This window comes from Citrus clementina, unplaced genomic scaffold (genome assembly GCF_000493195.1).
Source record: "Citrus clementina cultivar Clemenules unplaced genomic scaffold, Citrus_clementina_v1.0 scaffold_6, whole genome shotgun sequence".
In the NCBI taxonomy this organism is placed as follows: Eukaryota; Viridiplantae; Streptophyta; class Magnoliopsida; order Sapindales; family Rutaceae; genus Citrus; species Citrus x clementina.
In genome coordinates this window covers 5,271,284-5,285,266 of record NW_006262139.1, presented here as the reverse complement: position 1 = coordinate 5,285,266, position 13,983 = coordinate 5,271,284, and the positions used below count along the sequence as shown (strand labels likewise).

The 13,983-nt window shown below is 32.5% G+C and overlaps 1 protein-coding gene across 1 annotated transcript; it reads right to left on the bottom strand.

Annotated features, from left to right (window-relative positions):
• Positions 1-77: 77 nt before the first annotated feature.
• LOC18039243 (ras-related protein RABE1d) lies at positions 78-2,833 on the bottom strand. Its single transcript, XM_024182689.1, has 5 exons — positions 2,469-2,833; positions 1,242-1,314; positions 1,047-1,147; positions 255-320; positions 78-105 (listed from the first exon to the last, which is right to left on the bottom strand). Exons 1-5 carry the CDS (start codon positions 2,539-2,541, stop codon positions 95-97), a joined length of 324 nt encoding a protein of 107 aa, XP_024038457.1. The 5' UTR covers positions 2,542-2,833; the 3' UTR covers positions 78-94.
• Positions 2,834-13,983: the final 11,150 nt, after the last annotated feature.

Genomic DNA, 13,983 nt, shown 5'->3' with positions numbered 1-13,983 from the left:
CATGATTCATCCAGTACCCTTTTGCTCTCATCCATATCAGCATGTTGCCCACCAAGTATTCGATAACATATCTGACACATGCTGTCTATGTTCCTCATCCAGTTCGTGAAGTTACTAAAAAAATGGATCAGGAAAATGAGTGTGGGGGGGGGGGGTGGGACAAAACAATAGAAAGTTTCCTGTCAATTATCTTTTAATAAATAAGCCTAATGTGTAGGAACAGAACATTGAGAGAGAGAGAGAGAGAGGCATACTGTTAAAAGATGACTCATCTGTCACATCATAGACAAGCAATATGCCCATGGCTCCCCGGTAATAAGCTACGCAAGAAAAAAGTAAACAATGTCTAAATTATTTGAATAGAACAATTAAGTTGCACATTCAAGATCATCTGGTTTGAATAATTTATGTTAAACATTGAACCATGATAATAACAAATAACCATTAAGGAGGTCATCTAGAAGACGACAGAAACAACTCAACGCCTAGAGCAAATATGCATATCCAAAAATCTAGCCTTGTAAAGCAACGATCTAGTACAAACAAGCTTAATGACAGTGAGCCACTCCAAGGGTTGTTTGGTTATCTTTAAATTGTATACCACAGAACATAAACTCCCAATGAAGAAGAAGATATTATTTATATTCAGTAATTATCCAATGAGGTCAATCTTTGGTCTAGAAGATTCTAAGCATCATAATAAATACCTAATGCACCCCAAAAGCAATATTTATGCCTCTAATAAGCAATTACCAGGAACCATCCAATATAAAATATATCTGCATTTTCTTATACATTTGACTCTGACTGTATGCTCTTTGTATATGTGCAAAAGAAGCGGTCATAGTTACTAGAAGCTGACAATTATATTCTTCTTTTTCTTCTCTTGAACTCGGGAAAATGACTACTTTTCACAAAACACAATCAGTTACCCAAAATTGATCAACCAAGCCAATATATTTCAGGTTAAGGAATAACATATTTGTTCCTCAATTAGAATATAGTCCTTCAAACCTTGAAGATTACTACAAAAAATTAGTAGGTACCTGTTGTAATCGTTCGAAAACGTTCTTGTCCAGCAGTATCCCATATTTGTAATTTAATGCGCTTCCCGTCAAGCTCGATGGTCCTGATCTTAAAGTCGATCCTGAAGAGATATTAAATGTATTAAATGTTCAGGAAACAGTTGAAAACTATAAAATTGAAAAATTATAACAAGTCACAAGGTTTTAAAATCAGACCCAATTGTGGTAATGAAGCTTGTTGTGAAAGAATCATCTGAGAAACGCAATAGCAGGCAACTTTTTCCTACACCTGCAAATTTACAAAGTAATGAGGATAAAAATAGGTACATAGCATGAGATACATATTTTTATCATATGCAAATAAACATGTATTGATTTGCTGTAAGCTAAAATAGAAGCTAATATCATTTACTATTTCAAAGAGCTGAAAAGAAAAACTAACACCTAAGCTGACAGGTCTGGGAGCTAATGATAGAATAAGTAGGCACACAATCTAAAACTCTAAACAAGTAGGATATATTTGAAATTGAGGTGCAGTAGTTTTTAAACACAACTATTGTAGAACGAGATCACTTGTCACTTTCAAGTATGAGTGGATAAGTGATTGCTAAAATTTTAACTACCAAGTAAAAGTGGGAGTTTACCAAACACTTTTGACTATTGTACTCTCCAAGTTTAAGCGAAAGGACAATAGTTAGAAGGACACCTATTGTAGCTTATCACTCTCCTCACTAGCAAGCTAAACAGATAGTCGGCCTAGCATATAGAGACTGAAGACAAGAAGCAAAAACAAGCATGTAGAGGAATTCAATCCCAAAAGCTACTAATCGTAGCATAATTAGCCATCTCAATCTCACAAGACAAATGAGGAAAACTAGACTAAGAGCATGTTTGGGATTGTGGTGGATTCTTAAATAAGTGATTATTTGAGAATCTATTCCCCAATTATGTTTGGATTATTAAATTATTTGAATTATTCTGTTAGATCTATTATGCTGACAATCATCAAACAAGTGATAATCAAACATAATTTGAGAGTAGATTCTCAAATAAGTGATTATTTAAGAATCCACCACGATCCAAAATGCGCACTAAGGCCCTGTTCGGTACTGCTGTTGGGGAAAAAGTGTTTGGCAACTATAGTTAGTTTGGAAGCTAAGACGATTTATCCCAAAAGTTGTGCGACAAATATGAAATTTCTTATTACTTGAACGCAATATTCACAAACACGTTAAAGCTTTTTATATTACCGCAGTTGTGCGCATAAAAAAGATTTATCTTAAGTATAAAAATAATGCTGAAGCCACATAATTGCGAATAGAAGTTAACACCATATGAAAGAAACCAACCCTATTGTTTGATCGAAAACAATACCGAAAATATCATGATATAATTTGATGAACTTAAGAGCAATAATAATATTGAATTAACAAAGGTACTTGCCACTATCCCCGATGAGAAGCAGCTTGATCAGGTAATCGTAATCGGCACGAGCTCTAGCCGGCGCAGTCGCCATCTAAGCTTTTTTTTTTCTTTTTATTTCTTCGATAAATAATAAGAAACAGGTCTCCTTGTCTGTCTCTGTGATTGTGACTGTTTAAGTGTTTATTTTCACTCGGATCTGCACCTTAAGGCAAGGCAAGGCAAGGCAAAGCTGGCTGGCTGGCTGGCTGGCGGGCTGTGACAGGAAGTCAAAGAGAAGTTGAGGTGTGTGTGAATCAAGAATCAAACAAACAAATTCTCGTTCTCCTCTTCCCTCTCGCTAACCTCAATTTAACCATACAAGTAACCAGAGTTCGCTCGGGAGGAATCTGCTGTGGCCTGTTCACGTGGCAGTATGGTCATCAGTTACTGGCTGTTGCCTGTTCCTTTGGTTAATTATTGGGAAATTATCGTCTTTTGAATAAAAACTTGTTTACACTTATGTAATTATTGTTGTGAAGGATGGCTTATAACATTCTAGCGAGTCAAAAGTCACAACGTGGGAAAATTAGCGTCTTCTCCCTCGTCATTTAACCTACAAATAAGTGTATTATTTCTCAAAATCATATCACAAAAAAATTGATTAACAAAAGTCTATTAATAATAAACTATCAACAAGATACTTAAATAACGCACGATAGTTTATTTGACGTGGACAGTTTAATTTTTATTATTTGTGTTTATTTAAATTTTATTATTATATTTTATATTATTAATTTAATTACTTATTGTTTATAATAATTTTAATAGTTGGTTCTATAATTCCGTCTGTATTGTTATTATTTTTTAGTATGTTATTACTTTGTTAATATAGCTTACTTAATTTATTTGCTTATATGACTGGTTTAACCACCTATCAAATTATTTTATTTTCAATAAAATTAAGATTTGCTCTTGTTTATATTTATCAGTGAATATTATTATTGTAACTTGAAGTTTACAACACAAATGAGGTGGTGAGAACCTAAAATTCTAACCTCATTAAAAATCAAAACTAGAAGTTCTAGTCATGATTTTAAAAGTTAGAATCTGAAGTTCTAAATACACGCATGAGGTTTCTACATATTTCATAATTTTTGTTTTTGTTTATATTTACATATTTTTATATTTATATTTTGATTTTTTTCTTTTGATTATTAATACAAGGTTTTCGAAAAATGGAAAATCTCACGAATCTATAAATTCTCGTTCTTAAAGTTTCTAGAAGAAACTAGCTTTTTTTAGGTGTTAGACACAAAAATGTACTTGAAAGCTATAGGTTTGGAAGGCACTATAATAAAAGAAAGCGAAACATCCCTACAGGAAATATCAAAAGCCATGATTTTTCTTCACGATCGTTTACATGAGAGCCTAAAAGCTTAATATCTGACAGTGGAGGATCCATTAATTTTGTAGAATAACCTCAAGGATAAATTTGACCACCATAGGCATATTTTTCTTCTAAAAGCTAAACATAAGTGGCTAAACTTGAGGTTACGAGACTATGTAAGAGTCTTTGGATACCACTCTACTCTATTCCACATCATCTCAGAACTAATATATTGTATGGAGAAAAACTTACTAAAAAAAAGCTTGCAAAGACACTCTCTATTTTTCATGCATTAAACGTTGTCCTGTAAAAGCAATATCGAGAGCGTCGATACAAAAAATAATCTGAGCTAATAACATCTCTTTTAATTGCTGAACAAAACAATGAGTCCTTATGACAAATCATGAATAACGTCCAACTAGCTCACAACCATTCATAGAAGCAAATGTTAATACACATACAAATAGTGGACATAATTGAGGAGGCAAGAGAGGCCATGGTTATCACCCTCATGGTGGTCATAGGCATTCAAGACGTCAAAACAACAAGAATGGACGCCACTAGAAATGGAACATCTATGAGGGACATAGTGAAGAAAATGAAGTATAAAGAAAAAATGCTAGAAAATAGAACATCTATAAGGGAAGTAGTAAAGAAAATGAAGCATAATGAAAAAAAAATAGTAGATATAACAATGAAGAAATTTATTATCAATGTGGAGGAAAATGTCATTGGTCATGTACCTATAGTATGGACAAACATTTAGTAGACCTCTACAAGCATCTAACAAAGGGAAAAGAAAATTTGAGACTAATTTAATTGATAACTCAAATCATTAATTTGACTCATCTTGATGTCTCTGATTTTTTGAGGACATAGAAGGAAAAGTGATCGCTTAATTGGTAATGGAAATGTCCACATTAATTAAGCTTTCGATGTTGTTCCATAATTATTAAGTTACTAATATGTTAATTTTTATATTTTTGTAGTTTTATCATATGTACTTAATGTTCATATATAATCTTGATATCTAACATGAAATTTTGTTTGATGTAAGGTTATGGATTTTAGAAATAAATTATTCATTTTGGAATTGAAATCTGGAGATGTATGCTTGGCTGACAGTGCAACTACACACACTATTCTTCAAGATAAAAATATTTCTTAGAAATAAAGTACTTGAGGAAATGTAAATATTGTCTCTAGTCCTATAGACCTAATACATGGATTCAGAAGAGCTATACCCTTGTTAACAAGTGGAATAAAACTAATAGTCTAAAATGCTTTATATTCAACAAGATCTAAATGAAATCTTATGAGCTTCAAAGATATCTACTGAAATGAATATCATATTGATACTTTAAATAAAAATAATGTGGAATATGTACTAAAAATGTCTTAGGAAAGAAGTATATATTAGAAAAGCTCTGAGTATTCTCTTTAGGATTATATTATAAAATCATTAATGTAACTAAACGCTACGTAGTGATGAACTATTAGTTTATAGTTCCAAAAATGTTATATTGTGGCATGATCGACTTGGAAACCCATGATCTACAATGATACGTAGAATTATTGAAAATTCTTATAGACATCCATTAGAGAACTAGAAGATTCTATTATCCAATGAAATTGTTTGTACCACTTGCTCACAAGGAAAATTTGTGGCTAGATCATCTCTTTCTAGGGTTGATTATGAATGTCCAATGTTTTTTCAAAGAATTCAAGGAGATATATGAACCAATCTATCCACCTGTGGATCATTTTCTTATTTTATGGTTTTAATTGACACATCTGTACGATGGTAAGATCTTTGTTTAATTGTCCACAAGCAACGTTGCATTTGCAAGATTTCTTGCCCAAATTATAAGATTAAGGGCTTTTGGATTATCTAATCAGTTCAGTCTAGATAATGCTGGTGAGTTTACATTAAAACATTTGATGACTATTGTACATCAGTTGGTGTCAATCTTGAAAATCTTGTTTTACATGTACATATACGAAATTGAGTGATAGAAGTAGGGTTGGCAAAAAGGCCAGAGCCAATCCGCGAGCCTAAAGCTCGACTCGTATGGGTTGGGCTTGGACATGGGCCTAAAAGTACAACAAAGCCTACATAGATTGGGATTGGATAAAGGCCTAGGAAAAGTGCCTCAGCTTTTTAATTTATAAATAAAAATTAATTAAATTTAAACAAAAAAGAAAAACTCAAAATATTAAATTAATATGTTTTTTATATTTGTATTTGTGATTTATTATGTTGTGTTACTAATATTTTGTGTATTGGACTATTATTCTATTATCTATTGGATAATTATCTCTAATTTAAATTTTTTTACTTTATTAAAAAATTATTTTATATTTAATGGAAAAGCCTAGGCCCAGCCGTTTGGACGAGCTTTTGAAGGGCCTAGGCTTGTTATCAATAAGATGGGCTTGAGCTTGCCTTTTTCAACCCTAGGTAGAAGCATTAATTAGCGGTTGTAGATAATTGCAAGAACTTTACCAATATCTGCATAAAATCATTTTATTTTACATGCTACGACATTAATTCGTTTTAGACCCAATGCTTAGCATCAATATTCTCCATCACAGCTTGTTCTTGGTTAACAACCCGACATCTCTCAACACACATTTTTCATTGTGCTGTGCATGTTTGTATATCACCCCTTCAGTTTACAAAGATGGGACCTCAATGTTGTTTGTGGATTTATGTCGGTGTTAACTCACCTTCAATTATCAAATATTTTGAATCCTTAATGGGTGATCATTTCACTGTCGTGTTTTACAGATTTTCACTTTGATAAGAAAAATTTTCCATTATTGGGGAATAGAAAGCTGCTTAAAGTAAGCATGAATTTTCTTGAAAAGTTTTTGCTTTGTCTCATTGAGATTCTCATATCAATTACCAAATGCATTTATATATGCAGCAAAGGTAACTAATCACATATTCCAACTACTAATATACCAGTTTGGATAGTTGTTCCTACTAACAAGTGTCAAAGCAGCTAATGAGTTATTTGTTACACATTAGAAACGTGGTAAACAACTTGGTTCCAAAGACAATGCTCCTCAAAAAAGGAGAATGAAAGCTTAGGATATCAACATTATCTAAATCATTAGTTTCAGAAGAACTGATGGTCCCTAAAGAGACCGTAACTCCTAAAGAGCTATGAAAACATAAAATCAAGGAAAACTCTACAAATTATATTTATACAAGGGAAATGTGGGATCGTAATGAAATAAACATCAATAATATATTTTCATTCACAGTAGTTACTAAAATTTAAAATGATTTTGAGTCTCAAACTGTTGATGAATGTAGACAAATACATGATGGCCTTAATGAAAAAAGCAATACAAGCATAACTGACTTCTCTACCTAGCCGTGAAGTTTTTGAACCTATAGTCTATATACCTGAAGATGTCAAACCCGTTAATACAAATGGGTATTTGTAAGAAAATGTAATAAGCATAGTGAAATCATTAGATACAAACCATGATTAGTTGCACAAGGTTTCTCACATAGATTGGTATTGATTATACGGATATAGTATTCTTCAGTGATGGACACTATTACATTTTAATTTTTAATCAGCGTAGCGGTCTAAAAAAGACTCGACATGCATCTCATGGATGTAGTGACTGCATGTCTATATCGATCACTTGACACTTATCTTAACATGAAAATTCTTAAAGGATTCAGAATGCCTGAAGCATATAAATAAAAACATTGTAATTTGTGTTCAATCGAGCTACAATGATCCTTCTATGGATTGAAACAATCAGGATGCATGTGGTACAATCACCTAAATGAATATTTGATAAAAAAAAAAGATTTAAAAATGATCCAATTTACCCATACATATTCATTAGAAAATTTGTGTTTGGATTTGCAATTGTAGTAGTTTATGATGAGACATGAACCTAATTAGAATTCCCGAAAAGCTCTTGAAAATAGCTAAATATTAAAATAGAGAACTTGAAATGGAAGATTTGGGGAAAACAAAATATTGGCCCGATTTGCAGATCGAGCTTCAAAAAAACAAAACAAAGTGCTTATCCATGAATTTGCTTATGTTGAAAAACTTTTAAAAATGTTTCAATATGGATAATGCCCATCCATTAAGCAGTCCTATGGTTGTTTGGTCTCTCGATCCTAAAAAGAATCCATTCCAACGTGAAGAGAACGATGAAAAGATACTTAGTCCAGATGTACCATATCTAAATGTAATTGGTGCTTTATTGTACTTAGCTCAACGCTTCAAACTATGCATTGCATTCTCTGTGAACTTGCTAGCAAGATTTAGCTTAATGCCACCATAGTGACATTCGAATAGCATCAAACATATCTTTCAATAACTTCATGGAACGGCAGACTTGGGTTTATTTTATTCAAGTGAGCCAACGGAGAATTCTGGTCTCATTAGTTATGTAGACTCAGGCTACCTCTTTGATCCTACAAAGCCAATTCACAAATAAGATATGTTTTCACTTATAATTGCATAGTAGTTTCATGTTGATTTGCTAACCAGACTTTCTTTGCCACCTCTTCCAATCACTCAAAGATCCTAGTGGTACATGAAGCAATAGATGTTTCAACAATTATATATGAAGACAATCTTGCTTGTATTCCTTAAATTAGAGGAGGATACACTAGGAGTCAGTCTCACACACCACACACATATACAACACACACCACAAACCAAAAGCGCATAGTAGCCTCCCCTCCGCTCCCCTCCCTCACGGCCTCACCGTCAAGTCAACATTCAACACAATAGCAGAACGACTGCTGCTCCTTAGTAGAAACACACATGCAGCCAATATCTATTCACTCGACAGCCGACACATGCTCACAATAGTCACCGCTAATGCCAACCGCCACTCGATCTCCTGCTCCAAGAGGATTGCGAGTGAATTTGCTATTACCACCTACTAAATCTGCTGCTCCACGCTCCACCATCACAGCATCACCAAGTTCCTCCTCCAAGCTCCATCCGAACTCGACAGGCAGAAACCCAAATTTTTGTTTGAGTTTTGAAGCTTCGAGCCTTCGATAATCGATGGTATATACTATATAGTTCAAATAGTTGTAATGTGTAATATATTATATATTATATGTTAAATTGTTAATTAGTAATTGTTAATAATATGTATTGTTGAATTTTAATAATAAATCAAGAATATTTGTGTATTCTTTTGTCAATTATTAATTTTTTTGTATGGATATATTAGGTAGATTAGTTATTAAAATTAAACATTTTGATATATATGATATGTGATGCAATAGCTTCAATTTCAACAAAAATGAACTAATTCAATTAACTGTACATTAAGTGTATGTTAAATCGTTAATTAGTAAGTACATGAAATGTGGGCATGAAATTTAAGGTTTGATAATAAGAATTAAGATATAGTTATGCAAATAATATTCTATTATTCAGGGAAATAGATAATTGGATATTATAAATTAATTAATCATTAATTTCTTGCTTTTCCTTTATGGAGTATAAACAATTTTGAATTTTTACATATATAGTTATACACCTAATCAATTAATCATATAGAAATATTTCGATGGAAATGTTGAATTAAACAAGTTTCATTAAATTAAATTTATAAATATTTGAATTGATTTATAATACTAATTAGATTATGTTAATAATATTTTTATGTTTTAATTTTTGAATTAATGATTAATAATTATTATTTTGAATGTTTAGATGGCTGGACACTCAAGATCGAATTTGATAAGTGGTGATGAAGAACAAAGTATACAAATGGAAGGAACTCAAAAGGGAAAGGAAATTTTAAAGCGGAAAAGATCACCAATGAAGAAAAGATATGAGACGTGGAATCATTTCACTTTGATTGAGGACAATCCAAACAAATGCAAGTGCAACTATTATAGTAGACAATATCAATGTCATTCAAGATTTGATGAGATTGCAAATATGAAAAATCATATAAAGACCTATAATGCATACAAGATAGTTCGAGAACAACAAGATGGAAGTCAGCAAAATTTCACAACTAAGGGTGGCGAAGGAAATGCAAGTAATATGGTTTTGGCTAAAGGATAGAGTCAAGATGCTTGTAAAAGAGTAGTCACTAAAATTATTATTATGAGTGAGTTGTTGCTTAGTTTTGTGGATAACCGAGAGTTTAGGCATTTCTGGAATGTAACTATTCTACAATTCATTATGCCATATGATTTTCGGATGTCATGGATTTATTTTTAGAGGAAAAGACAATGTTGAAGAGTTTGATTTGTGACAACAAGCAGCAAATGTCTTTTACAACTGATATATGGACTTCCGTTCAAAACATGAGTTACATGGTGATCACAACTCATTTTATTGATAGTAACTGGTGCCTGAATAGGAGGATTATCAGGTTTTGCTTGATTAAAGATCATAGAGGGAAAATTATTGGTAAAAGGATTGTAGCTTGTTTACAAGACTAGGGGATAAAGAGGTTGTTTGTAATAACTATTGATAATGCCACTACAAATGATATTGCTGTTAGTTATGTCAATATGCAATTGCTTGCTTGTAAAAATGATGGTACACTTGTGTTGGTGGGATAGTATTGGTATGAGTGTTGTTGTTCACATATTTTGAATTTGATTGTTGTTTCAGGGTTGAATGAGTTGCATGCTACTGTTGTTGCTATTTGAAATATTGTGGAGTATATGAGATCCTCCACCACAAGTTGCAGACATTTAAACATTGTGTTGCACAGGTGAAAAGCCCGAACCGAACTGTCATTTTAGATTATCTTACGAGTAGAATTCCACCTATTTAATGTTGATGACTGCATTGAAGTTTCAAGCAACATTTGATAGAATGACAGAAGAGATAAACTTTATCAGGCTTACTGTTGATTGATTTGTATAATCAATTATTATAAATGCCAACGTGCAAGTATACACAACAAGTAATAAAGTGATGAGTATTCAAGATCGTCTCCACAGGGATTGATGTTACTCAAAATGCTAAAGCAATCACAATAGTGCAAATCAACTTAAAGACCAAAACAAATAATTGTCAAATAATTCTATCGTGATTAATAATTGCGAGAGATGGAAATAAAACAATGCTGTAATGAAATAAACTAAGTTAACTGTGTCTAAAATTCAATTGAGGATATAGTAGTTGAATGATCAAACTTTCATAATGGGATGACTGTTGTTTACCAAATTAGCACCAGTTGTTAGAATAAGTGTTGCAGCACCGGGCAGGATAAATCGGCATCCTCAGCTATCGCATGTTGGACGTCTCATACCTTTAAATCTATTAACAATGACCAGTTGCTCATATATTTATGGCACGACATTATATCCTTTAATCTTTCTACCCTACAAGGTGAACACCTATGTCTAGTGTGCCACAAATCTTAACTTCAAGTATTGCCTTTATGGGATTCAGGATAACCTAATCCAGGAAACTCGTCTTAAGATCAAGTAATACTCTAATAATGTCTGCTAAGACATGCCATTTTGCTGCTCTATCTTAACTGAAACTATTAAATGGGTGGTCAACTGAAATAACAATTATATACATAAAAACTATTAGAGTAAAATGCTACAGCAATATCATAACAACATATAAGAACAGTCAAGAACCCATTGGATTATTTGTCACTCAACTACAAGTAAATTTAGTTCATAATCTAGATGAGAAAAATAAACATAAACATATTGCTCTCGGAATACATCAAATCAATTAAAGGAAGAAGATAAATATAAGTTGAACACAGTAAAAATCAAAGCCAAGTAATTCTGCACAACTCTCCAATGTTGCCGAAACAATACTCTTCAATTCTGATCTTCTTCTTCGTTCCTTGTAATTATTCTAATGATAATTCCCTTTTTTCCGCCTTTCTTTGTGGTATTGCCTCATTTTTATATTGCAAATTAGGGTAAACATAAGCTCATGCATGTGTATGCGTTAAATTAGGAAGCATGTGCTGACCCGCGCCTAAATTTTCTCCTGCATTTACTTTCAGATTGCTACAGCACGGATTGCTCCAACATTCACAACAGCATTGTATTGCTCCTGATTGTGCTTTTCTTCTTTTATGACCGTCTTCTTTCCTCCTCTTGCTCATCTAATGTCTCAACATCTCCTCATGAATTAAGACTTTCCAAGAACCTACAATTATGCATCTATTTTTAGCACAAATTACTATGATTCAAACAAAACTTATTAATACTCAACTAAAATGAATGTTTAAGCAAAATGTAATCAAAATGTAATAAAAACACCTTATTTATTCTCTAAATGACCTTGATTCAAGTCTAGAATTGATGTAATAACTCTCATTTTCTAGAGTTATCACTTACTTTCTCAAGAAAGAAAATAATATTGAAATGGTAGACCCGCCTGAACCTAAAGATTGGAACAATATTGAATGAATTGTGAAGCTTTTAAAGGTATTTTATGATGTCACATTGTTGTTTTCTGCGTCTTAAAGTATGACTTCTAATCTTTATTATGATACTATTGGCTTAATTGAGAGTTCGTTAATTGTATTGCAAGTAAGTAAGGATCCTCAAGCGATTTCATTGGCTTATAATATGAGGGATAAATTTGAAAAATATTTTTGCCTCCATTCTTGATCCTTGAGCTAAAATGGACTTTGCTAAATATATTTTTTAGATCATTTTTAACAATGATAGTTTGAAGGTTGAAGAAATGACTAAGGCAGTGAAAAGAGACTTATTGAATAAGCTTTATAATGCATACAGTGCAAAACTAATTGGAATATATAGTAGTTGAGTGAATAAATTCTCCTAATGGTCTTGACTATTTTCTAATGGTTGGCTCGGTTGCTGTAGTATTTGCTACAGCACTGAGCAGAATCCTTATGTATCCTAAGCTGTCGTATGTTGGATATCTTATATCTATATGCAACCTAACAGTGATCAGTTGCTATGCCAACATAAGATATAGCATTACACGCTTAGGTTCTCTTTACCCTACAAGGTGAATCCTTATGTCTAGTTCATCACTAATTTTAAATCAAGCATGACCCTTTTGGGACTCAAGTAAAACTCAATCCGGGAAACTCAATTTAAGATCAAGTATTGTTCTTATATGTTTCACTAAGATAGGCCCTTTTGCGGCTCTCTCCTAACTTGTATCATTAAATGGGTGATCAACTGAAATAATGAATAAAAATAAATACTATCAAAACAAACTGCTACAGCAAACATGCAGCAACACATATATTCAGTCAATAAACCATCAAGATTGTTTATCACTCAACCACAAATAAATTTAGATCATGGTTTGTAAAAGAAAAATAAAGAACAAGTTTCAGCCATGAAACACATTCCCATAAATAAATAGAAAACGAGAAAACAAGAGAAGAATAAGAAGGATTGAGCTCCCAATTGATTTATGTAAATTCTCCTCTTGTGCAGCCCTTAATCCCTCTCTTGAATCTTGTTTTTCTTTTGTTTCTTTATGTTTTTCTCCTTGGGTGACGGCTCTACCTTTTCCTTATGATGTGTGCTTATTTTATAGTTGAAAATTAGGGTAAACGGAACCCTAGGGCGCGCATAAGTCAGATTAGGAAACTGCATATCGCAATTCTGCAGTTATCCCGCGCAGAATTTTCTCTGTCGTTGTTCCAGAATTACTACAGCAATGGTTGCTATAGCAACTGCACTGTTCCAAATTTGTTTCAACTCTTTTGTAGCCATGTTCTTTCCTTATTTTTGCAAGCCTATTGCATAGCATTCCTTCTATGAATTATAAGCTTCTAGAAACCTACAATTATGCACACAATTTGAGCACAAATTACTTTAAATCGAGCAACACTTATTAAGACTGACTAAAATGATTATTTATGCAAAATATAACAAAAATGCAATAGAAACACATAATTTACTCTCTAAGTAGTATTGATTTAAGCCTAAAAGTGTCATGATAACTCTCATTTCATAGAGTTATCACTCACCCTTACCTTGAGGGCAAAAAAGTAGCATCTGCAGTGGAAAGACATTCAAATTGACCCAATTTAACCTGAATTGACCTGAACTCAATTCAAATTGTATCTAATCTGAACCAAACTCAACATGATCAAGTTATAAGTTTGGGTTGAGTTTTGATGTATTTTTATCCAACTTGACCAACTCAAAACCTGATCAGGTTGATC